The 25,621-nt window shown below is 40.9% G+C and overlaps 1 protein-coding gene across 13 annotated transcripts in view; it reads left to right on the top strand.

The window, feature by feature from the left end:
- The window catches only part of TCF4 (transcription factor 4), a 349,712-nt gene extending 325,708 nt beyond the window's left edge, over positions 1 to 24,004 (top strand). For 2 of the 13 annotated variants that reach the window (XM_042911451.1, XM_042911450.1), the window contains exons 16-20: positions 17,333 to 17,468; positions 19,053 to 19,203; positions 22,296 to 22,525; positions 22,991 to 23,131; positions 23,330 to 24,004. In XM_042911451.1, coding sequence (XP_042767385.1) covers positions 17,333 to 17,468; positions 19,053 to 19,203; positions 22,296 to 22,525; positions 22,991 to 23,127 — 654 coding nt within the window. In that variant the 3' untranslated portion in view covers positions 23,128 to 23,131; positions 23,330 to 24,004. Of the gene's footprint in view, positions 1 to 17,332; positions 17,469 to 19,052; positions 19,216 to 22,295; positions 22,526 to 22,990; positions 23,287 to 23,329 lie in introns of those variants that run through there. The other 11 variants (XM_042911449.1, XM_042911447.1, XM_042911452.1 and 8 more) reach the window with 6 other exon arrangements.
- The last annotated feature ends 1,617 nt before the right edge of the window (positions 24,005 to 25,621 follow it).

Genomic DNA, 25,621 nt, shown 5'->3' with positions numbered 1-25,621 from the left:
TTCCCAGCCTGAAACCCTAACGTGTGTGAAAGAGATCAGATTGTCATTTCTTTCCTCGCGCAAACTGGTATGAATTTTCAAACAAAAACATAAGAACAAAGGAAATAGTTTTTGAATTTAGTCAGTCTGAAGTTAGCCTTTGACCATTTGATACATTCCACAATAAAAAGGAAGTTGAAGGGGAAGAGAAAAAAAAAAAAAAAACCCACTCCCCCCCTCCGCCCCACCCCCGAACAACAACAAAAAAAAAATTTCAAGGAGGATACTGGTAATGTTTTCCACATTTGAATTTTAATACATGAAACAGGCTATAAAACTGTGGCCAGCTGCAGTAAATAAAGTAGCAGTGGGAGGTAGACACCGGAAACTTCAGCGCAGAGGACACTGGTGGGTGTTTCTTTCCAGCTACACACACCTTCGTTCGTTGTTCTGGAGTAGAAGCCAGTTGTAGTAACTTAAGACCCGTCCCAGGGCTAGTTCTGTTCTGAGCAAATCTCCTTTATAAGTCTCCTCAATAATTCCTTCTGATTAAAGAACAGACAGCTCTGAATCCTCTTGACCTCCATCCTCTTGCTTCCTCTCTCCCCGCCTTCCGAAAATCAAAACAAAATGGCTTGATAACTTGGAACATGATAGAAGCATTTCTCTCTGCAGCAGCTTGAAATCGTGGTGGGGAAAACTGTGGTTCTGCCTCGGCTATTATGTTATCTCATTTAATTGCTAACATATTGTACTTAGCTTTTGATTCATAAAATGTTTTCCTTGGAGTTCTGGAGTAGGTCTTCAGTGATTTACGAAGTATTAGTATAATGAAAGCGTTTTTTTTTTTTTCACAGCAGCATGGCTTATAATGCTAGCGTGAATGTTGTATCCTTGCAGGCTTTCTAGATGATATTTGGCCAAGCTCTTTCCTGCCCCACAACCTTCACTGGCTTCCCGTTATCTACAAAATAAAGACCAGTTTCTTAAGCCGGTTTGTTAAGCGCCGTTACCGTTGACCAAAAGCCTTAGGTGCACCGTGCCAATATGCAGCAATTCTTCAGCAGGACCAATCTGTGCATTTTACCAGAATGTGCCGTGTACATTCTCATTAGGTAGTTCTCCTAGGTCTGTCGGGCTTAGCCTGCTCTACCCACGTTTCTCTGTCCATCTCATTCCCCACCACTCTCAAAGCTCTGACTCAAATCCTGCTTCTTCCAGGAAGCCTTCCCTTGCTGCAGCCACTTATGATAGTCCATTTTCTCTTCTACTTTCCAGAGCTCTGTGAGTCATACTGCTGGCTAGATATTTCTCTCACCCAGTCATGTAAGCCATGCAGGCGTGGCTTTTGCCTTACCACCTAGATTATAAATTCCTTGAGTACCATGTATTACATTTTTGTACCCCCCCCCCCCAGCAAATAAATCTTCAAAGTGGGGAGAAAGGAAACTACTGTTTTCTGACTGCCTCACAAGTTGCCAGCCCCTCTGCCAGATGCTCCAGAAACATTATCTCAGGCGCTCTCCCCAGGAGCCCTTTGAGGATGATAATGACGTCCATCTTAGGAGTTGGTCACATGGGCCTTAGAAGGCTTGAGGAGGCTGAACTCATGAAGCCAGCTTTAAACTCGGATACAATGCCTCCACCTTCCCTGTTCTTTGTTTACTACCTATAGCTATAGGTGCCCCTCTTCAGAACTAATTTTAGAGTGGTGAGATCTTGGGACTTTCAAATCGTGGTAAATGTTCCTTGATGAAAGAATGCCCAGGTACCTTGTGGCCAAGTTCCCAGAAGCTCTTTACCCAAATGCAGAGGTAAAGAATTTTTCCTCCATTGCGGTATGTTAGTTTAAAACCCACATCGACTAACACTTATTCTTAAATCAGCATGTCTGTGCTAAGTGGCAGGAGGTGTAGTGAGCTCCCCTTACTAGGGTCATGAAGAAGTAAATTTTAAAGTATTTTTCTTTCTCAAACCGCCCACGTTTCTGACAAAATCAAAGCAGAAATCTCTGAATGTGAGAGAATGAAGAAACAGGTGGGTTTGTCACTCAGCTCATTAGACACGGTTACCCAGATATAACCCCCCTGTGCTTCAGATACCTCCATGGTTAATCCTGATGTTAAATCGTTAGGTTTTTGTAAATTATTGAAATGGCAGTTTTTCAAATATAGTTCTCTCCAGTATTCATTCACTCTTCAGATCCACAGATGAGACCTGAAAGAAAGCCTTTCCGATGACCTAATCTCCTCTTTTAACTGATTAAGAACAAAACCCACATCAAAAATGTCTTCATGTGACTTTGTATGTGCTTCTGATTACTTGTCAGTAGAGTCAGGTACAAAGGGATCATTTAGCTAAAAAATCTCCTCTGCTATTAATATATAATGTTACTGTGATTTCCAGATCCTTTTTGCTTAAAGTCCATTTATTCATTTCTAAAAATATTTATCAGGTGGTTACCAAATACCAGGCTCTGTGGTACCACGTGGTCTCTGCTCTCAAGGGGTTCATAGTTTAGTAGAAAAGGACACATGTTTAAAACCAAATTGCTGTGGAGCCTGCTTGGGATTCTCTCTCTCTCCCTCTTTCTCTGCCCCTGCCCAGCTCACGCACACTTACTTTCTCTCTCTCTCTCTCTCTCTCTCTCTCTCTCTCTCTCCAAAATAAATAAACATTAAGAGACAAAAAAAACCCAAAACAAATAACCTTGCTGCAGCAATATACCAAGCCCCATCAGAGAGCAGAGACTCAGCTCTGTTACCTGGGAGGGAAGGATGCCATTGTCTCTTCGTAGATGAGTAGTGACCTAAGGACCTGGTTGCTCTGATTGACTTAGGGGTGGAGGAGTCCTGTAAAACTCCCCACCCACACCCATCCTCCACAGCATCCCTGAGACCCCTTCCTAGAACCTCCAAGTGGGGCTGTGGCCTGCATTTCAGAAAACGCACATTTCAGATACAAGCCAATCCTAGATGAGTTTCCCACTTTACATAACCTCTTCATTTGGAGTTAAAAAGAATTTATCAGAAGAAAATTCACTGGGTGATAAAGCACCTTTTTTACTTAACTGACCTTTGAACATATGAGAACTTCTACCATGTAGGGCTTCATGAGATAAAAACTGAACTTAGTTTTGCTTTCATAGTTCTTAAGAGAGTTAAGACCATTGAATTTTAGATTCTAAAAGCACCCCAGAAGTCTTTTAGCCCAGGGCCCTTATTTTACTGCTGAAGACTGAAGCCCAGAAAGGGGAAGTGACCCAGGCATGGACGCCCACTAGTTAATGGCCAAGCTAGGATAGAAACCAGACAAGCCAGCAAGGGGAGCTGCACCCTTTGTACTAAATACCACACTGCCATTGCGAACTTCCTCTCTAACCCAATACCATAGCAATTTCAAAACTGTGGCTGATACTACGAACCTTTTCGTTGCTGACTGAAACTAATGAAACCCAAGGAAAAACTATTTTTGTTTTATTGAAGTATAATTGACATATAATGTTATCTTATTAGTTTCAGGTATACAATGTATTGGTTCAGCCATCTTATACGTTACCCAATACTCAGCACGCTAGAAACCCAAGGCAATTCTTTATTTTTCTTTTTAATGTTGTTATTTTTGAGACTGAGAAAGAGACGGAGCGAGTGGGGGTGGGGGGTGGGCAGAGAGAGAGACGGAGACACAGAATCCAAAGCAGGCTCCAGGCTCTGAGCTGTCAGCACAGAGCCCGACACGGGGCTTGAACTCACGAGCTGTGAGCGAAAGTTGGACACTTAACCGACTAAGCCACCCAGGCACCCCCCCAAGGCACTTCTTTAGTTGCTCCTTGGCTTCAAGCAGCAGAAGAGAGTAATGGGCAGGGATGTGTTATCTTGGGTAGCATTTACTGGGATGTAGTCATGAGAGTAGTAGAAGTCAGAAAATTCTATTTCAGTGAAGGTATGACCCGTAGAGGCTTTGTCATCTTCAATCATGTTCCTCTTATATCTTCCCAGAATTTTGATTTCATAAAGTTTTGTGTATATTTGAGCACATATTACATTTCTAAGCAATTATTACCATAGGATATCAGGGATCTTAGGTATCCTCTCCATCCACATCCCGCTACAAATCCCTTGCCAAGCAGTCAACAAGCCTTTATCAGCCCCTTCTTCCAAGGATAAGTAGCTCTACTTGACCACAAAGCCCATTTCTGTCAGATGTTGGAAGATTCTTCTTTATGTCCAACCCAAATTTACTTCTCTGCACAGTCCTTGTTTTTCTGTCCACTGAAGCTAAGTCAACCCAACAGCTACTTTAGAAACTTACAGTTATTTGGAAACTGTCTATTCAGTATTTTTTTCCCTCTAGGCTAGATATTTATATCTTCAAATATTCACCCCTCCCCCCAAAAAGTTTTGATTTTATGACTGTCCAGTGCATTCTCCCTAGTTGAAAAGGAATGCTTTCTTTCTCAAGGACCTTTTAGCGTGTAGAATCTCAAACTGAACACAGTGCTCAAGGAGTCATCAGGGTGGACTAGGGTGGATATGTTACCAAACCCATTCAGTGTGTTGTATCTTCATTTAAAGGCCACCTAACAATACCCTTTCACCATTTTTGATGACTTTATCATCCTGCTGACAAATGTCGAACTTGTGATCAGCCGAAATCCGTAAGCCACACACCTCTTAACTGTGGTACCAGTACAAAACTTCACCCTCTGCCTTTGAATTTCACGCTGCAGCCTTCAGTCTGTTTCCAGTGGAAAAGTCTTCTTTCGGTCCCCATTCAGTCACATATTCTGCCAGGGTGCCATCAATGCCCCCATCAAAGCTACGAATAGAAGTGTTAACCAGGGGAGGACACAGAGAGCAGGCCTGAGTTTCAGTGCTACAGACATTCTCTGTACGCTTACACCGTCCCCTGCCTTAGGGTTTATATTTCAACCAGTTATGTCCAACTAATTTTACTCTCCTGCTGTCCGCCCTCTCTCATTTTGTCCATACCATTATCACGAGACACTAGGCATGCAGTGTTCCCATGAATGAGGAAATGAGGTCTGTCCGCAGAGACTTGTTCTTGGTGGAACCGAACTGAGTTTGAGAGGTCATCGCCTCTGTTTCAGAGCACTTCGAAACTATCTTTAATAGCCTGTTATAGAATTTCACTTAAGATCTTACTCATCTACATCGTCTTTCCAGAACTACCCTGTAGAAACCAATATAGGTTTTTCTCTTTGATTAGGTAATTTGCCTACCTATAGTGTTTCACCGTGTCTCCTAATCTCCACAATTATCAAATATTTCTGAGAACAGATTAGCAGTCTCAACTGAAAGGTTTTTTTAATCTATATCAATATTGTACTTTATTTTAAGAAAACTTAAAAAAGAGAGAGAAGAAAAAGAAACTTGAAGAAATTCTCTTTATTTTTTAAAACTTTTCCTAGCTTTTTGAGATGTTATTGACATCAAACAAAGGTCAGTGTAAGGTATACAGCTTGATGATTTAATGCACACGTATATTGCAAAATGACTACCACAGTAAGGTTAGTGAACACCTCCCTCGTCTCACAATAATGACTTTTGTGTGTGTGCCTGGTGATAACTTTTAAGATCTACTCTTAATGACTTCCAAATATATAATACGGTATTAATTACTGTCCCCATGCTGTGTATCACACCCCAGAATCTGTTTTTCTTAAAGCAAGAAGTTTGTACCCATTCACCAATATCTCCCCATTTTCCCCAGCTACCACCATTCTTCTCTTCTATTTCTTTGAATTTTTGGTAAAGATTCTACATACAACATATGAAAATATAACAGTATTTGTCTTTTTCTGTCTGACTTAAAGAATTCCCCTAACCATGGATTAGTTACAACAGTTTAAGAATCCTTGAACTCACCATTTGGTATTTCTGCATAAACACAAATGAAAGCCCAGAGGTTTTAAATACAACCATTAACAACCCCTGAGACGAGTAGTTAGGACATGATGAGTGCCCAGATCTCACAGCAGGGAGTCCAAACTAGGTACCGCCCTTCTCCCCCTCTCCACCCCCGCCCCCGCCCCCGCCCACACACACCCATACCTGTTTTACTCAAGTCAGGCCCCGTGACCTGGAAACAAGACAGTCAGTCTGCACTGGACCTAAAAGATTTAGGTCAAACCCAAAACATTCCCTTTCTCTGCTTCTAGGACAAAACAAGCCTAGTTCTCTAATTATTTTCCCCTAAAGTATGTGTTTAGCACCCTGGTGTCATGAACTTTTAGTAAATAAAAACAAAAACTTATTGTTTTCCTCACTTTTAAAATATAAAAGCATATTTAAAAGGGACTCTTTGGCGTCATCGTAGTTTTACTTTGCTTTCTTCTTAAATAAAAGAGGAAAAACCAGGGAGATGCTTTTAATGACAGTCATTTTCATATTTTTATTGAACTTTTACTGGGGACAAGGACACTGTGCTAAACTGTCCATAGTTTGGAAAAGGCACGACCCCTATATTTAAAAAAAAAAAAGGAGTATTACCCTTATTTTTTCTCGAGAAAGCAGATTTTCTGGGAGAAAGAATATTATATATATTAGAAAATAAACAGATGTTCATTCCCTCATTCTGTGTCTTCTGTGCCTTAGATCCTTTGGGGGTTATGAAATGTGTGTAAGAGTCTCTGATCCTCTGATCCTGTGGGCCTTTGACCTTGGGAGGGTGATAACACAAGTATGTGACCGACTGTAATACAAGGTGGAATTATGAAGTGACCAGAGAAGCAGCTCAGAGAAGGATGAACATAGCCCAGCCTTGGGAGACAGCTAAGAAAACCTTCCTGGAAAAGGTGTCGTTGAGCTCATATTAGAAGTTTGCATCGGATTTCAGCAGTTAGGGACAGGCTAGGAAGGGCATTGCAGAGCGAGAGAATAAAATGATTAAAAACATATGCAGAAAATAAAGGATCTTATGTGCCCAGATTGCCTGATGAGACGGGCCCTTGCAGCACCAGCCAGGGCGCCCCGGGTGGAAAGCCCCTCCTCGAAGCCCAGCAACTCCAACCACTGGCTCAGATATTTCACATGAGAGTCCACAGGAAGAGCGAGTTTTCATGTATATTTTTTTACATCCAAATTAAATTAACTCATGGAATTTTCCACCCTTAGGAATTAAAGTAGCTGCTCATGAAGTAATTCAGTTATGTCATTCATACCAAAACAGAAAATACTGGAGCAACCTGGCACTGTTTAAAAGCCAAGACTAGGCCTTGGCCATTTTATATATTTTTTTCAAAATCTGTGGTCGTTGTGTTATTTTAACTTTTATTGTGGCTGTAAATTTTTCAAATCAAAAGTGTCTTAATTGCTTAGAAAATAGAAGTGTAAAATGGGTTCAAAATAAGGAAAGAATTTAGGCATAGCAGCTTTAGGAGTGAAAACCTAAAAAAAAAATAAAATAAAAAGGCAAAAAATTTTAAAAAGCTTGAACGCTGCATTTCTGAAACACGAGGATTCTACCTAATTGGCTGACATTCACAGTTGTGCATAATTATAGCTTCCTCTATATCCATAAATCATCTTACAACTATAAAGTTGAGTTTAACCAAAAGATCTGTCCAATATTAGTTAAATGACATCTTTGGGGAAGCATTGTCCTGATACAATAGCCACATTCATTTTCAAGCAACTAATTGGACTTACTGTCAAAAACCAGGGTATTGCGTTTCCACGTTTTAATTTTACATTTGCCTTCTCCCTGGCTTCTGCACATGGACGGGTCTCGTTTGGAACTGCAAGTGTGTGAAAGTTATTGGGGAATGGTAGTCTCTGGGTAATGTTTCTGTGAGCTGCCCAAATTCTTCCCCCCGTAGTCTAGATGGGAAACAGCTGGGTTTTGTTTAAAAAGCTGTTTTGCGAAATGTCTGAATCTTGAGGTGTAGAACTGAGGTCACCAGTAAAGCAGGTGCTCAGGGACAAGTGAGAAAGACTGGAGGCTGGCTGGCCCTGTAACCTTCTGCGGGGTGCTTCCTAGCAGAGGAAAAAGTGAAGTTGGCCCCTTTATTTAGTACACAAACAGATAGAAGCAAGTAATCGCATTAGTGATGCTATTAGGAAGGGAGTATCTTTGAACATAGCCAGCCCCTGAGTGAATAATTAGCTCAGTGTGAAAGGTACCAAAAGGGTTCTTTCCCTCGCAGGGCTTCAAATACAAAGGTCCAAGAGTTTAACTTCCTTTAGATGTTAGAAGCACTTAAATTTGCTCTTTAAGTATACCCACAGTAAAAACTACAATTTCAAGTAAGTAGTACCATAACTGCGTATGTCCTCCAAGTCCATGGGTACAATCTAAGGGAGGAAAGAAACCTGAATTGGCCAGACCAGTACCCGGGCAGTTTTGAAAACGGCAAAGTAAGAAACATGTGGAATCACTAAAGTCCAGTGCACGGCAGATATCCACCAGTCTGCAGATGAAAGGAAGCAACCTCCTCCCCTGAGAGCTGGGGGTTATTAGCAGCTGTTTATCCAGTCGGGAATAGAGATTAACATTGTAATTTTTTTTTTTTTTTTTTTTTAAGAACTAGAAGGGAATTTGTTTGGGAAGTTGGCTCTTCATATCAAGTCACTGTGCATTGCCAAAAAAAACTTCCTTTCTCAGAACTCATGTACGAGAGTTGAGCAATGTTAGGATTCTCTGAGAATCTCTGGATTACCAAAAGTCTATCTCCATTAAATAGAACAGAAAAGGACAGAGAAATGGATGGATGCCTGCCATTGACACATTCCCTTGAACTCTTCCAACGTGAAACAAGCTGGTTACCTGCCCCTAGCCTGCCCCTAACTGGGGGTGCTCTCCCCTACCCCCACATTCCCCACTGCCCCCCAACTTAATCTTTACCACTCAAAGGCATACCCAAATGGATTTTGTACATACCTACTTCTTGTCAAATGTCTTCTCAGGACATGTTGAGGAAGGAGCGTCGGTCTCAAAAAAACCAACCAAACAAACAAAAAAAGAGTTGGATATTGGTATTTTTCCCCCTGATTTAATGCTACCTTTAATGTCATTTTCTTTTATTAAATCCTTTCTTTTGCTTTTGATCTTATTTATAGCAGAGCCACTGGTCATATGGAAACTATTATTGTATAGCTAGGAGATGAAAGACTTCACTGCAGTTAAATAAGAGTGAATCATTCGGGCCAATAATACACACATACAGTGAGGTACCATTTGCGTCCACAATGCCCTGTGTTGTTCCCTTTGTAGTAAAGCCGTGGAGGTTTATAAAGCGCTTCACAAAAATCTGCCTTTTGTCCAAAATATGTAGTCTGACAACACGAAAACACATTAATATATAGTCCCTAGCTGCTTCTTCATATATCTGTGTAATACCAAAAATAATGCCACTTCTCGGTGTAAAAACAGAAACTTTCATTTAAAGGTGAGATGTTATCTCACGGATGTTAAACGTCATCTTTTTTTAGATAATTTGTGTCAAAATTCTACCCATCATTCAAAGCCTATTTAAGAAGGAAGTCCCTGGTTTCTCAATCTGATATGGTTTTGCTCATCCTTTAAAACCCCACATAACCTTGAACTCCTTCGTGGCATTCCCTTAAGTTTGTCTTACATGTCTTCAACATTAAGCTGTAAGAATCTTAAGTAATAGACGTGTCTATCTTTTATTATTTCTCCTACAAATACCTGAATAGTGCCTTGCATACAGTAAACATTTCAGAGGCATTTGTCGAATTAAACCAAAAATGTTTACTTGTGGATAGAAACCCTTAAAATGTGTCTTTGACGATATCAAAAGGTTATAGATTTCAGAGATAGTAAAACAGATACATGCCACATGTTTCATCATTTACTATCTAGGAAGCATCTAATTGCACGTGATAATATTGCAATCCTATACAATGTCCTGTATACCTAGTCCTTGCCCTCGGGAGACTTACATCTCAAGACAAGTGTAAGCTTTATGAATGGCAGCCAAACAAAAGCATTGAAGCGAGTGCCCTGCGCTTTAATTAAGCACTGTCCGTGAGTGCTTTTCAGGGCAGTGTCCATAATGAATAGTCAGGGGAGAGCCCTGTCCAAGCCCAGCAAGATGGTGAGAGTTCTAGAGACCCAGACAGTCAAGGAGTAGTTGGAATAAGGGGATCTGTGGGACTAATAAAAAAGAAGTGGTCGGTGAGTTGTGCCGAGGAAGCCAGCACTGGGAGGCAGAGCAGGGAGGGCTTGGATCAGGCCTTGCTGATGCAGGAGTGAATGTGGCCGATGGGCAGCCATGGGTAGGTAACTAAAGTTGGAGATTAAGGAACTTGAAAAGAGGAAGGGACTGGAACAAACGGCCCTGTGGTGTCCAGGTGAAGGACACAGATGCACAAGGTACCGATCTTAGACCTGACCCACAGAACAATGACAAGCTGTGCTAGAACCTTGACACGCAGAGGAACAGTTGACGGGCAGAGAATATAGCATTCAGAAAGGGGATATTTAGGAAGTGATGGGGAAGGAGTGTTTCATTGGTTTAGGGAAGCTTGTTACCCTTCCTTTCCAAATATTTTACAATAAGCATGTGTTCCTGGGATGATAAGAAATGCATTTAAAAAATAAAGGCCAGTGAGGTGAAGATAAGTCCCTAGGGATGGACCTCCCGGGCTGGCTACAGAGCACGCATTATGTGCAAGCCAGCCCCTCAGTCGTATGCTCTGCAGGTGTGTCTGTGCTCGGGGATCCCGAATCCCAGGCACACATCAGGTGTTCAGTTGTCTTTCCCGTCACTGCAGACAAAAGAAGCCGTGTACAAGTAATCGCAAACTTTCACCATAATCTCTGTGCTATATGGACTTGGTTCAGCAGACATGGATTAAGTTTAGTTGCCTACCACTTACTTACTAACCTGCTACCTGGGGCAAGAAGGGGTGAAATGGACTCTGTTAACCACCTGCTGAGGTTCTTACTTGGTGGAATGCATCCAGTTACAGTTTCCCCTATAGGAAAGTGTTGTAGAGAATTGGGGGCGGAGGGTGGAGATTCAGAGGAGAGAAATGAAACAGTTTTAATAGATGGAACTTATGAGTTAAGAAAAAAAAAAGATGAACTGAAATCAGATAACAACCATTTGCATCTCTCGAACTAAATCACAGAATCATTCATTTCAGCCATGCTGGTGGACATCAGGGGAGTTTCAGCCTGGCTGATCATGTGACAGGTCAGGCCTGCCAAGGCCGGGGTCATTCACATCATATTTAAATCCTCTTGAAAATTATTTTATCATCTGGAGAATAAGCATTCAATAAATCTCCAAGAATTGCCCAGTAAGGAATTACCTTAACTTTCAGGCAAAGCATAAGCAAAGCTGTGAGGCTGTGAGATTTCGAGGGAAAAAAAACAGGTGTTCTCTGGTGTGAGGAAGTCTTCTCCCAATAAACGGCTCTCAAGAATCAAAATCCAAAGAGAAGAAGTGAATCCAGATCTGACTTTTCGTGAAAAGTCCTTTAAATGTTTAATCACAGGAATTTTTAAAAAGTAGTCTGATAATTTTTTGAACTGAGAAATATGGAAGTGATATTTGTGGTTGAAGAGTGTCCCAGATGTTAGAACTTTCTCACACAAAGGAGTTGGTTATCAGAGGTGGGTCTTGTTTTCTGCTACATCTCGGGGCCTCCGGTGTTGTTCCTCGCAGTATCCGTCCGGTGCCACCGTTTCGTGAACTTCCGGGTACCCATCTGTGAGCCATTAAAGTTTGCATGACCACTTCCCGCCTCTTTAAAAGATGCACTTCTGGACTAAACAATGTTTTGTACCTTTGAGAAAATAAGTTTTCTTTCCTCTAATATGACAGAGATCTGGCAGGATCCTAGAAACTGAAATCTAGCCCTCCACAACTGTCATGTCTAATTGATATGTCATGGGGAGATTACAGTTCAGACACCAAAACTGTTTTCTGTGTCAGTGGGTGTCTAATTACAGTAAAAGCCTATCAACGTTTGTTTTGTGTTTATGGAAAAACAGGAAGAGGAAGAGGAAGAGAAGAGAGAAAAGTAAAAGTTACCAGGACTTTTTTTCTTTGTCCCATTTCCTTGTTTTGTTTCTTCTTTCTAAAAAACACCTATGTCAAAAGACACATTTTGAACCGGATGCCATGAATAACAACCTTTTCTGTTGATAATACCAAAAAGTTTCTGATAGCATATCTAGTTTTGTATCATTATCACTTGGTCTAGAAATTAATGACAAGTTTCCTAAAGTTCCCATCCTACACTCTTTTAGAAGGATTATGGTAGAAGAGAAGGAACTGAGGTCTGAAAGCCTGCTTTGAAGCAGTTATCTCTGGAGATAACATTAACAAGGATTGAATAACTGCCAAATGAAATTTAATACATTTTCCCATCCATGAAATAGGCCTCTTAAATACAACAGAATAATTACTTTCACAATACTCCCTGGAAACAAAGAGAGCAGAAACACTGAATGTCTTTTTTGTTTGTGGTGTTTGTTGTTAGCTCAAGGATCAGGATAAGGATATTTACCAGGATGCTGCACGCATCCCCACATTAAAATACCCTTGCCAACAGCCACCTAATTTGAAGCTGCATGTCTTTGAAATCTGTTTATGTTGGAGGAGTTGTGGCAAGTATTAAATTTTGTAATTTAGTTAGACATCTTGGCCATGGCCTTGGCCATACTTGGTGAACTATGGTGGTTTTTTTCCCTATGATAAAGAAAAATAAAATGAGTTTCGTATCTATATCTACACACACACACACACACACACACACACACACACACCAATCAAATTATTCAGTGTTGTTATAACTTTTCTGAACTCAAAATCTATTTTAGTCTTACTAGACATTTGCCAATTCGCTTCACTATCTTCAACCTTAGCTTTCTTCTCTGTAAAATGAAGAGTTTGGCCTAACTGGGTTCCAAGTCTCTCAAGCTCTTAAAGTTTCTATGCTGTGATTGAAAAGTGCTTCTAATGTATCCATCCTCTCCTTGGAAAGTAAGGTTATTTAAAATTATATGTTGCTTACATTATTCAAAAGAAGTAATGTACTGCTGAAGGTATTTAATTATTCCCAGTGATAAATTAACACAGGAAAATTTAAATAGCCATGTCAGAATTTGAATATAACTTGACCTGAGATGCAGGGTAACTTAGATATTTATATCTAAGAGCCATGATTTGGGGGGCATGATTTATGGTGGAGTGGGCATCCATGCTTAGACCACATGATCTTCCCTCCTCTTCTTCTGTAGTTCATTGAACCAGTAATGGGGACACCTAACCCTAGAGTGGCCCATTCAAAGGATGGTTCGTGTCTGCTTCAAAATGTTGAGCTTACCATCAGATGATCTTGGCATTCTGAGCTCAGAAATACTAAGACAGAGAGGGAGTTAGCAACAGGTTCAGAACCTTATAGAATGTACTGAGATATCATGAAAGGAGAGTTCAGACTATAGTCATGAAGGGGCAAATGCCAGAGAGACAGAGGTACCAGCAGAGGAACAAGAGAGGCTGGCCCATAAGAGACAAGGAGTGGCCTTAGGTCCTGGGTGTTCTCTGGGCTCAAAACCTAAATTACAGAAATCATGAAAAGTCTCCTTTTACTTGAGAGACTTACTATGAAAACCGCCACACTAAAGTGATCAGTGTGCAAAAATCCCACAGAGAATCTCTAAGCTTCATGAGGTCATCTAAGTTATTTACCATCCCATCCCTAGCACCCCCTGGAGTGACAAGCATGAAGTAGATGAGTAAATATTTCTTGAATTAATAAATGTACTCTTTGATCAATCAATTAACACTGTATAATTTTTAGAAATTTGATTTTGTCTTTTACATTTAGCATAAATACATCTAAAACCACATTGTATGTAACTAAGAAGACTATTCTTAAAGATTGCAAAAAATAAAATTTACTATCAATATTGATAAAATTAACTCCTTTCTTAGACTGGCTTTTAACTTTAAACTCTTGCTTACCTAGATGAAAACGTTATGAAAATAGGGCTTTAATGAAGTACAGATTTTCTAAAAGTAGGTACCATCCTTAGAGTCTATTTGCAGGTTGAAGGAATCTGCTTTTTTCTAGTTATATTCTTACCTATTTATTATTTGGAAGGTGGTCAAGCCTTGACCCTTGTATTCTGTACATATTGGCTCCTCCTTCTATTTATGAGCTATTCCAGTGATGGATTGTGTTGACCATCCACTATCATTCTTGCCTTGCCTCTTATGTGACCAAAAATAATGTTTCTGAAAGAGAAGTAAATGGGGTTAGGACATGCTGTCTGTGGCCAAGGAAACAAACAAAGCAAAGTTAATTCTTCAGAATACTATTGCATAGCCACAGGCAATGGAATTGATCCCGGAGAATCAAGCTCATTACCACAAGGATCTTGACCCATCATCATTCATTCATTTGACCTGGAATGTGCATAGTTTACAAAGGCAGCCTTAAGTCATCAAGAGCAACTTTGTTCCCAACTTCCTTTGTGGAAAATGATCGGTATATTATTTGAGATGATCTGTGGAAAATACATAAAGTTAGTTAACATGTATGGCTAAAATCCAAACAAATACAGTTGTAACAACTGTCTTCTCAACATATTTATAAGATCATTTAAGGTTTCCCTGTCATTGTGTAGGAGGAAAGATTTAAAATCAAATGCACGTGAAGAAAATAGAGACAAAGAATACAAAGATGATCTTAAATGAAGGTAGCTTGTGTTCTGAGGGGTTTTGAACTATATAGACTTTTATTTTTATGTGGTACGCAAGGATTTGCAGATATTTTCACATAATATCTATAACTGTTAAGTACCTATTATGTACCCGTTGTTTTGCCTATTACCACCCTTTGCAATAAACACGGGGCTCATTCTCTATAACCTAGTGTTAATTTCTTCAGTTTGTATTTGAATACCTTACCCACGGTTACACAGCTAACAAAGAAACCAGTTACAGTTAAAATCTAGGTATTGTTGATTCTCATCATTGTACTGCTTTTACTCAGTCTTTCATAATAGTTGAGGCAAGGAAAATACAAAGATAATTGGTTGTGGGCTCTTTTTTGCTCTTGTAAAAACTAATCTGAATGTGAACTAGAAGGGAGAAAAGAAGCACAGGATCAATATCTGAATATATTTTAAGTAAAAATCCAAACCCTAACCTTAAATTACATCACAGATGCCTACAAAGAAGGCTTGAGGGTTTTAATAGAACGCCTAACATAAAAGCATTTGCGTCTTTGCTATGCTCAAACCTGGGGTTACCTTCAGTGACTCCAATTCAGAATCGCCTTCTGTGCAAGTTTAAGAGATTAAATCCACTGGAAATACCAATAAATATGAGTCAGCACTAAGGTAATTATTTGGGTTGACATTGATTGACAGACTTCAAGAGCTACCATTTGATCAAGGTCTGTAAAATACACGCATACAAGTTGACATCTTAGATTGGAGGGATAATCATCCATTGAATCAGTCTCGTAAATGCACAAACATAAGAATGGCAAATCAAAACCTGAATGGAAAATAGCTATCACCTTTTTGTTTGGAATAAATACAAAAACATACCAAAAGTGAAAAATGGTTTGGAAGCATCAAGGGGGCCTGGCCTGCCTGGAAGGACGGGGCGCTGGTCACCAGGGGAAGGACGCCAGTGGCATGGCAGCGGTGTTAAACACGTGAAGGGGACTTACACTTACTCCATGAAACTCCCGAAGTTGAAACCAGAACCAGTGGATGGAATATACAAGGAGGCCAACTTGTGATGAAAATGGAATGGAACGGGCTGCTGTGGGAGGTAATCGAGGTCTCCTTACATTCGAAGCACCCTCCTAGAAGCTGAATAACCACCAGTCAGAATGTTCTGGGAGGGGACACAGGCACACAGGTGGCGGACATCCCTGGACTCTTAGCTACAGCATTCACTTATGCGTCCCGATGCCCATGAGTCTTCAAATCCTTTTATTCTTGCTATATTTTGAATCTGAGCAATTAGTATGATTTATGTGGTCCCTCCCCCTCCCCCCTGAGTTATTTCCTTCTGTACTGGTTTGGATTATGTAACGGTGATACTTCCTATCAGGTTGCTTTTAGATAGCGTGTGCTTCATTCGGTTCTGTGAATTTGGTTGTTGTCGGTTCAGATTCTGATTGTCGTTGCTTTCTTTGGAGATACTCTTTTAAAACATTTGGCAGCAAATGAGTGAAGATTCTGCTTTGTGGGCTTTTTGGTTTTGGATGGGGAAAAAATTAAACTTTTTGATTCATAACAGTAAAAATTCAGGGATAAATATTTTTAGGGTCAGACCCACGATCCTACATACATTGTTCGCCTGACAATAGGCGGAGAGCCTAACTACTTGAAACTGCAAACAAAAACGTAAGCTACTCATGTTCCTCTTGGTTTGCAAATGCTGAATGGTTTTGCTTTAAGGCACATGCCATAAAGTCAGCAATTGCTGTCTCGTTGTCACTGGTGCAACATCTCTGGACCCTCGAGTAGGCAGTAGTAGTTACTAAAATGCTCAGCAGTGTTTCTTCCAGACCAAGTCATCATGCTGTATTCTGTAATTTTATTCATGGAAACGTAAAGAGTGTTTACAGTGCGGTATCTTTCTAGGATCAGAATAGTGGGAGGAAAAATGGAAAAATGTCCAAACCTCTTTGCATGGCAATGATGGCATTACTGGTGTGTTTAATAAAACCTTTATTGGTACATTTTCCGGTGTGGTGGCATTGGCAGAGACGGTCCCCCTTTGGATTTGGAGCTCAGCAGCTGATGAAATACAGTAAACATTAATCTGGGATGGGCTGCCAGTTTTGGAAAGCCAGGTGACATTTTATTATATTTGTACCGAGCAGGGGCTGTGTCCCATACTGCCGTAGCTTCCGCTGTCAGAGGCTTAGCTGGCATTATGGAAAAAAAAATGGCAGGCCTGAGAATCTTATCCCCTGAAATGAAAGTCGAATGCCAAATTGAAATTCCTGTAGGATTTCCGATAGCAATGGGGGAATTGAGAAGCCCACAATTAAGCATATGGGCATTAAGATAATTGTCAGATCTGTTGGCGGACATGATAGAAGACAGATGGGTACGAATCAGTGCGCTCCACTGCAGCACCCTGGGAGACAATTTGACGTTTTACCTGCCTGAGCTACTCTGCCATATTTGTCACTGAATGTACAGCACGGCATCTTACTGAGTGTGAAGTGTTTTGCAGGGTTCTGTAGGTGCGTGTGCGGTCCTTCAGCGCCCTCTAGTGAAAGGCATTTGGGAGTCTTGTTTTTCAAAGGCCCGTGTTCCTTCGGCTGGTCCTTGCTGCCCCTGGAAATAAACTCCACGGTTCCTCTCCCCCTTTCAGGTTGGGGCCCATCGTGAAGACGGCGTGGCCCTGAGAGGCAGCCATTCTCTTGTGCCAAACCAGGTTCCAGTTCCACAGCTTCCTGTCCAGTCTGCAACTTCCCCGGATTTGAACCCACCCCAGGACCCTTACAGAGGTAGGTCTGCCTCCGAAGGCCCTTCCGACCTCACTTAGACAATAGTGAATCCAGTGTTGATCCCAAGCTTACTTGGCATACACTCCTCAGGAAGCACTGGCAGAAAACCAAGAATCAAATTTGGTACAAAAATGGTAAGCAAATGGGAAAGCAGTTAGAACGTAGCCGGCTAATTGTGTTTCTTCAGTAACTGTTTTCCTCAAACATCCTCTGAAATCCTGGTCCTATTTCAGCAGGGAATGAGACAACAGACTGATGAGAGGAAATTTTATTTTAGCTATTTCCACATTTTACTCATTCAGGTCCTCTAATGTGGTTAGTTGTAGCCTGAAAATGATATTTCCAAATGAATAGGAAGGAAGGAAATTGTTTTTGTCGTTTAAGATGGAAGGAAATGTAGGTACATTTAAAAACTGGAACTTGGTGGAATGATTTTCACTTTTCGTCTCGCCCCACAATGATTGCCTCAAACCACGGACCCCACTCAGCTTTTCATGACCCCAGGAAGTTATACCACAGGAGCCAGACCTGGGTCCCATGCTCCCTGTGCAACTGGCTGGCCCGGTGACTGGCAGACACTTAAATTCTCATCACCCCCCCCTCCATGTTTAGAGTAAAGGTGATAACACTGCCACGGGAATATGCATAGGCTTTTTACCACTGGCTAAACATTGTACAAATTGAGTGTTAATTATGTGTGTGTTTGTGTGGGTGGGTGTGTGTGTGTATGGAGAGAGAGAGAGCGAGTCAGTGCTTCTTAAACTTGAGTGTATATAAGCGTGACTTGAGGACCTTGTTAAAGTGCAGATTCTGATTCAGTAGGTCTGAAATTCTGCATCTCTAATGGGTTCCAGTGATAAGGATGCTTCTGGACCACAGACCAATTTTGAGTGACTACACAAATTACAAACAGAGGAGAATACCCAATAGACATGCTTATACCTTAGAAATAAGTGGATACATGAGGGTCACGTTTTAAAATGTATTGTGATCTTGAAAGTTGAGCAGTGATAAAGCTAAAAATTTCTTCAGTGAGCAGCTAACTGCTTTCCATATGTACCATTTTTAAATGCTGATTACTCCTTGAGGATAAGAGAAACCTAATTTCAGAATATCATTAGGGTATCTATTGAAGTCTTGACTGCACATATTTAGCGTACTCCCTGGGAATTATATTTTAAGGACATTTTTCTATTAAATCATTGCATATGGAAGAAACTCAATATAATAGCTGATATTTACTTGGGTTCTTAATCAGAACATTGCGGTGTGTGATTTTCATGATTATGATTTTCATTGCAATTAAGTTGATGTTTTGTAGACAGTGAAATTACCATCTACTCCAAAAGATTGCAAAATAGAATTTAACCTCAGAGCCAATGCAGGGAAAACTTGCTTCCACAGGTGCATTTTTGAAACTTCACCAGATCGCATGGAAAAAAATGCGGCAGAAGGATCACAGTTCAGCAGCATGAACTGTATGGCTGGCAGCTCGCGGTCTGCAGTGTGTGCGTGCGTGTGTGTGCGCGCATCTAGTGTTTGGCAGAAACATCACCTGCTCTCTCTCTCTCTCTCTCCCGTTAGGCATGCCGCCAGGATTGCAGGGCCAGAGTGTCTCCTCCGGCAGCTCTGAGATCAAATCCGACGACGAGGGGGATGAGAACCTGCAAGACACGAAATCTTCCGAGGACAAGAAGTTAGATGACGACAAGAAGGATATCAAATCGATTACTAGGTCAAGATCTAGGTAACAGTATATGATACTGTCGCTTCATTTAATTCCTTTATTGGACTTTGATGAAGTGAACAGAACAGGAAGAAACTATTCAGTTTTTTCCTGGCAGGTAAATCGACAGCTGAAAAGAAAATTAAAGGCCTGCTCTAGAGGTACCGAAGTATCATTTGAGATACTGGTACTCTAGTGAAGCCTACAGTGTCTTTGCATTTGTGAATTTGGACGCAGTGCTAATTACACACGGTAAAAACAATTTGTAACTGATTCAAGTGCAAACCGTTGATTTTTAAAATGATGCATATTCTGCAAATTTGGTCCGAAATGATCTTTCCAAAATATTTCTAAAAAAGAGATCTTAGCCGTGTTAAAAACTCCACTGAGGTATATGCAACTATGACTTTTTTCTGATCTTGAACGTGAGAATATACTGATTTCCCAGCTTTATCTTAAATATGTTGATCTATCTAATAATAATACCTAAACTGCTCGCTTTTTTCTCCCAGATACTCCCTTCTACAGAAAATACAACTGCAGGAAAATAGCTTCTGGTTGGTTTTCTTAAATATCCAATATCTTTAAATTAGAGTCTTTCTCGTGGAATGTGAACTCTAGTCTGACGATCAGATGGTTTTCGAACACCGTGGCACCCCTGTTCTTTGCTTAGTTCCCTTGGGTAGTTTTCATTTGTAAATTAAATAAATTGTACCATGACTACACTTCCCCCTTTTAGAAGCTGTCATTCTCAGGGTTAGAGCTAATGCCCTTTAGGAATTAAGAACATGCCACTTTCTCATAATCACCTTTATAATCATTGGGATGAATTGCAGGACAGCCCCTGCTAAAACTTCCAGAAGATGGTACAAGCTTCTTACCCCTTACCTCCCACCATCACTAGAGTCTCCTGACTCTTGGCCACATTGGTGAAATTTTAAGGAGGGGCTTTCGCATCCCTACCGTCTTCTCTGCCACTCCCGTCAGTTCTCAGTAATTCAACTAGTGGCCGTGACTTATGCATCTTAGTAGATTCTTGGAAGTTTCCGTGCAACGTTTCACTCGCTGTTAAGAACCTTCTTATTGGAAGGGTTGTTCTTGCGACGTTTACCTAATGCCTCCCAAACTGGGATGTGAGACAATGCTAGGTAGTTTTATTTGCAAAACCAACCTATTTACTATTTATAAGTGAGTAATCGGGCCTAATTAGCTACTAGCCTGAATACCTTTGGAAAACAAGTTCCCACTTTCAGACCCACTCTGTGAAAGCTGTGACACCTGTGTGATGTTTAAAAGTGTTACTCAAAATTTTAACTTCAGGGAAGGGCCACCACAGACGTGGCTGTGTTCTCTTTTCACTTGTTACAACCTGTTTGTGTAGTGGAACGTGGACGTGAATTAACGGTAACCTTGACTTGGCTGCCATCAGCAGAAGTTAGGCGTGGTGGGGAGGAGGGTTCAGCAGAAGTGAGGACGCTTAGATGACACTGAAAGAGAGCCATTTCCCACAGGTTCAGTCCAGTTGTGTGTTTACCAGCACACATCTATGGCAGACGGTCCCATCTGGAAGGGAGTATATGACCCATGGGGAGATGAGCCAAGTCTTAAGGCATCTTTCTTTGGTGTCTTCCTCTTCCCCTCCCTTACAAGTGTTGTTGGCTTACATACATCATCTGTATTTGCAACATGTGCTTGCAACCCAAAGAATCCCACTCCCATTTGTGATTGATTGGAGCTTCTCAGCTATAATTGGTCCTTATTGCAGTTTGGAAGCTACCCAGAGATTCTCCAAACTGGAAGATTCAGAGCCACGCATGTTAAGCCAACATTCATTAAGTGTACATTAAATTGACTAGATAACTTACCCCATGTTCTCCTGCTCTGAAAAATTGTGATTAACACCTTTATTCCGTGAACATTTCAGATTTGTAGAATTTTAAAGTAGAGGTTAACCATCGTGGTCATTTAGATGAATGCTTGGACCTCCAGGTTAACATCCTTACAGATGGTCACCTCCGTATTGTTTCATATAATGAGGAGCCTATTACTTTTTCAGTGAAGTTGACCTCACTTTTTATATCTCTTATGACATCTCTTACACCCAAAAAGCTTCTTGCTCGTGTTAACTCAAACTATACCACTCAGAGGCATGACAGCCAGAAACAGACAGAAGGAATATTGCCTTTCCAGACTATACTGGATCCAACCATGCCTTTGCTATGAAATGTAATATTTTGGTTCTAACCATCAGAGATTAGCTTTTGGGCTTCATTTTTGACTCACGATGAGGTCATGGTCATTTATAACCAGTAGCTGTTTGGTATTTAGTCCATCTTATTTTGTTTGCTTGGCACAGTGCGTGTCAACTCAGAATTTCCCAACTTGTTTTGGGGGCTCACAAATGTCCACGATGTTAAAACCCATGGAGATCATGGTTTTTCTAGCCTTTTTATTTAACGCATGGAGAAAATGAGACTCAGATACATTAAGTGGAATAGCCATGCCTTCAGAGCTAGTTATTAGTGAAACATGGACAAAAGTTCTCTGTCTGCACTCTCATTGCTCTGGTGTCTTGAATGTAGGGCCTTCTTACTCCTGTTTCAGCTGTATCGTATTCATTCTGACCTGTCCGAGTCTTTTCTCAAGCACTTGTTTTCCTCAGGTTCCAGATGTCACAGTATGAAAGTTAAAAACGACAGCACACACACCTTCAGTCTGTGTAAAACGCTCTGCTTTGTGGCCATGCAGACTAGCCTCGAGGCTAAGTTGACCGTGGCCTTGCTTGGCAGAGTGTAGCCTCGTTGATAAAAAGCCGTGCTTGCCCCTTTACCCCCTACATCAGCATGGGCACACAGTGGGCCCTAACTTTAACCCCTCTTGTTTTGTTTGGGTTGAATGTCTGGGAGAAACGGAATGTCTCGTGTATGGATTGTCACAGCCATCTATAGCAGTCCCAAGTTCAAGCGGATGTAAAATCCTGCCGAGGACAACAGCTGAAGATGGACACATCCCCAGAAAACTCTGGAAGAAAGCAAAACCAATTTAGAGACTTTCTTTGTCCCCACACCATTAGAAAATGTCGCATCCCTTTTGTCCCCCAGCAATAACGATGACGAGGACCTGACACCGGAGCAGAAGGCAGAGCGTGAGAAGGAGCGGAGGATGGCCAACAATGCCCGTGAGCGCCTGCGCGTCCGCGACATCAACGAGGCTTTCAAGGAGCTCGGCCGCATGGTGCAGCTCCACCTCAAGAGTGACAAGCCCCAGACCAAGCTCCTGATCCTCCACCAGGCCGTGGCCGTCATCCTCAGCCTGGAGCAGCAAGTCCGAGGTCAGTGCCCCCGCCGCCTCCTCGTAGGGGTCACGGCAGCCTGCGGCTGCAGGGAGTAGGGATCGACTTGCCGGCCTGGAGCAGGAGCAGAGAAGCAGCCCCATAAGCATGGTTCAGAGTCACGGGGTCAAGTGCAGATCGCCTCTGAATCTGTAAGGCAGCCCCCCTTTCTCCCATGGCTAAGGCACAGGACGCTCTTACAAGTAAGACGGCACCACAGTGCTTTCGTACGTACTCTCAGGAATCCACGTCTGGTATCTTTGTTTTACCAGCTTTCTTATCCTGTGAAGCCGTCCAGCTTGTACTGGTGACCCACCAAATGCATGGCTATAGCGTGCCTTTGCTGGCTCTTCCTCTCGCTGGGTGACGTGGAAACCCCGATAGAGGGTCAGCAGACGAGAGCGCATTACTGCCCTCTATCAGAAGCCGTGGGCACTAACCACATTCTCGGCTTCACTCTTCCAGAGAGGAATCTGAATCCGAAAGCCGCGTGTCTGAAAAGAAGGGAGGAAGAGAAGGTGTCCTCAGAACCTCCCCCGCTCTCCTTGGCGGGCCCGCACCCTGGAATGGGAGACGCGTCAAACCACATGGGACAGATGTAAAAGGGCAAGTGTGCTCTCCGCCATTTCGGAAATCCCTTCCTCTGTCGCTCTCCTCCCCGAGGCATCAGCCATAAACGTCAACATTCGCCCCAGTTAACAAATTTTTCCCCTTTGGGGAAAAAAAAAACAGTTTAAAAATAAAACGTTTACTTCCTCTGTTTTAGGTGTATGAATTAATTTTCCTCTCTTTTTCCCTTCTCAGGTCCAAGTTGCCACATTGCTTCATTAATACAAGAGACCACTTCCTTAACAGCTGTATTATCTTAAACCCACATAAACACTTCTCCTTAACCCCTTTTTTTGTAATATAAGACAAGTCTGAGTAGTTATGAATCGCAGACGCAAGAGGTTTCAGCATTCCCAATTATCAGAAAACCGAAAAACAAACAAAAAAAAAAAAAAAGAAAGAAAAAAGTGCAACTTGAGGGGTGACCCTCTAACATATCATTCAGAATGTGCAAAGCGGTGTGTGCAGGCTGAGACGCAGCCCAGAGACTGAATGGCAATCTTTCCACACTGTGGAACAATGCATTTGTGCCTAAACTTCTTTTGGAAAAAAAAAAAATATAATTAATTTGTAAGTCTGAAAAAAATATTTAATTTAAAAAATTGTAAACTTGCAATAATGAAAAAGTGTACTTCTGAAGACAACTACATGAACGTTTTTGTTGGTATTCAAGTCAGCTAGTGTTTATTATTACTGGATATCGAATAAGGGAAGCTCGGCTGCCCTCGTAACAAAACCAGCAAACGTCCTGATGACAACAAAGTGATGACATTAGCCATTCCTTAGGGTAGGAGGAACAGATGGATCTTATAGACCTATGACAAATATATATATAAATATATATATAAATATATATTAAAAATTTAGTGACTATGGTAAGCTTTTGTTCATTTGTTTCAGACTTTTTTCTCCTGTAAAAAAATAGTACTGATTAACTTTTTTAAAAGAAAGATTTTACTGTAAATACGGATTTTTTTTTCTTTTTTCTTTCCTTTTTCTTTCCTTTTTTTTTTTTTTTTTTTTTTTTTTTTTTGGTCTTTCTGTCCCTTTCCCTGGTTTGTTATCGTAACCTGTAGTGCCGACTCTGCTTCTGGAGAGGTGACGCAGGATAAAATGCTGACCCTGATGTTGTTTTTCATTCATAAATAAGTAGAAAGTTGTTTCTCCAGTCTTTTGGGAACACAGGACTTAAAAGTCACATCATGTGTAGATATTACAAGCAGCATTACCAAGACATGGCAAAAAGAGTTTGTCTGAACTGTAATGTTGCGTTTGTGACCCTATTCTGGGATTTTCAGAGGTACAAGGTTAGAATGCTACAATGTTACCACTGTGCCTTCCAATGTTTATATCATCGGAAACATAACATAATCAAAGTGGCTGTGATTTAACAAAATGATTAAGGTGTTACCTACATGTGTAGCCGAAGTAGTGTGCAGTGAGGCGTTTCTGAATACATGGTCAGATTTTTGGAAAAAAACAAAACAAAACAAAAAAAAAAAAACAAGTAAAGTTCAAAAACCATCAAATGAGAAAATTGCAAGTAGTGTGACAGAGCTGATTGATTTTGTTGCTTTCTTGATTTTTTGTTTTCGAAATGGGTTTACTAAGATGTAGATGACTTAACTGCCTCCTCCTTCGTCTGAAAAAATGCCAATATTCAATCATCATGCAGCATTATAACAAGCCTTATAAGTCCTAAAGCATTAAGTTGCACTTTCTTGAGGAGGGGTAGTGCAGTATTTCTCTGGCCAGTATGAATGAAGTTTATACTTAACATATTTGATAGAAACATAGATCAAGCTATGGCACAGCAACTCATCAGATAGCTAGCTTTGACGTCTGGGCACAATTGAACCAACTTCCATCGTGAATCTTTATAATGATTGACTTTGGTGTATAGTGTGCAGTAAGCAAATAGTGCTCCTAGTTAAGTACTTGTCAGCATCCTTTTGTCTCTAACTCGTTTCTATTTTTACAGCCACACAATCTTGGCATGTATTAAGAAAAAAAAAATCCCTGTTCAAGTAGTTTTTCCACCTATCAGCACTGAGTAAATGCCATAAATCCATCGAAATGGTCTAAATGTTCCATCTGTTCTCCTGTTTTGCCAGTTATATAGTAATGAAATACATTTGTAAATTTTATGCAACAAATGGCAAACGTATCATTATTTTGAAATCGTGTATGTAAAAGTTATATTTTTACATGTAGACTCTTGTTATTATGTGTTTTAATACATTGTATCGGTTTTTGTTGTTTTTTTTTAAACTGTGTGGTTTAAAAAACGTCTCATTTAAATGAAATAGTGAGCTACAAGAATCTGAATTTTATGTTCATTTCCGAAAATGTAAGAACAAATAAGATAGTTACCACGTGGTCATCTTTTACAAACCCATAAACATTTTGATTAGCTGTGTGTGTGTTGAAAACTGTAAATATGTTCAGTAGCGATAAAACTAAAATACTTTGATTTGTTGATAAGTT

The sequence above is a fragment of the Panthera leo genome, chromosome D3 (genome assembly GCF_018350215.1).
Source record: "Panthera leo isolate Ple1 chromosome D3, P.leo_Ple1_pat1.1, whole genome shotgun sequence".
Classification (NCBI taxonomy): Eukaryota; Metazoa; Chordata; class Mammalia; order Carnivora; family Felidae; genus Panthera; species Panthera leo.
This window is presented reverse-complemented; position numbering and strand designations above follow the sequence as displayed.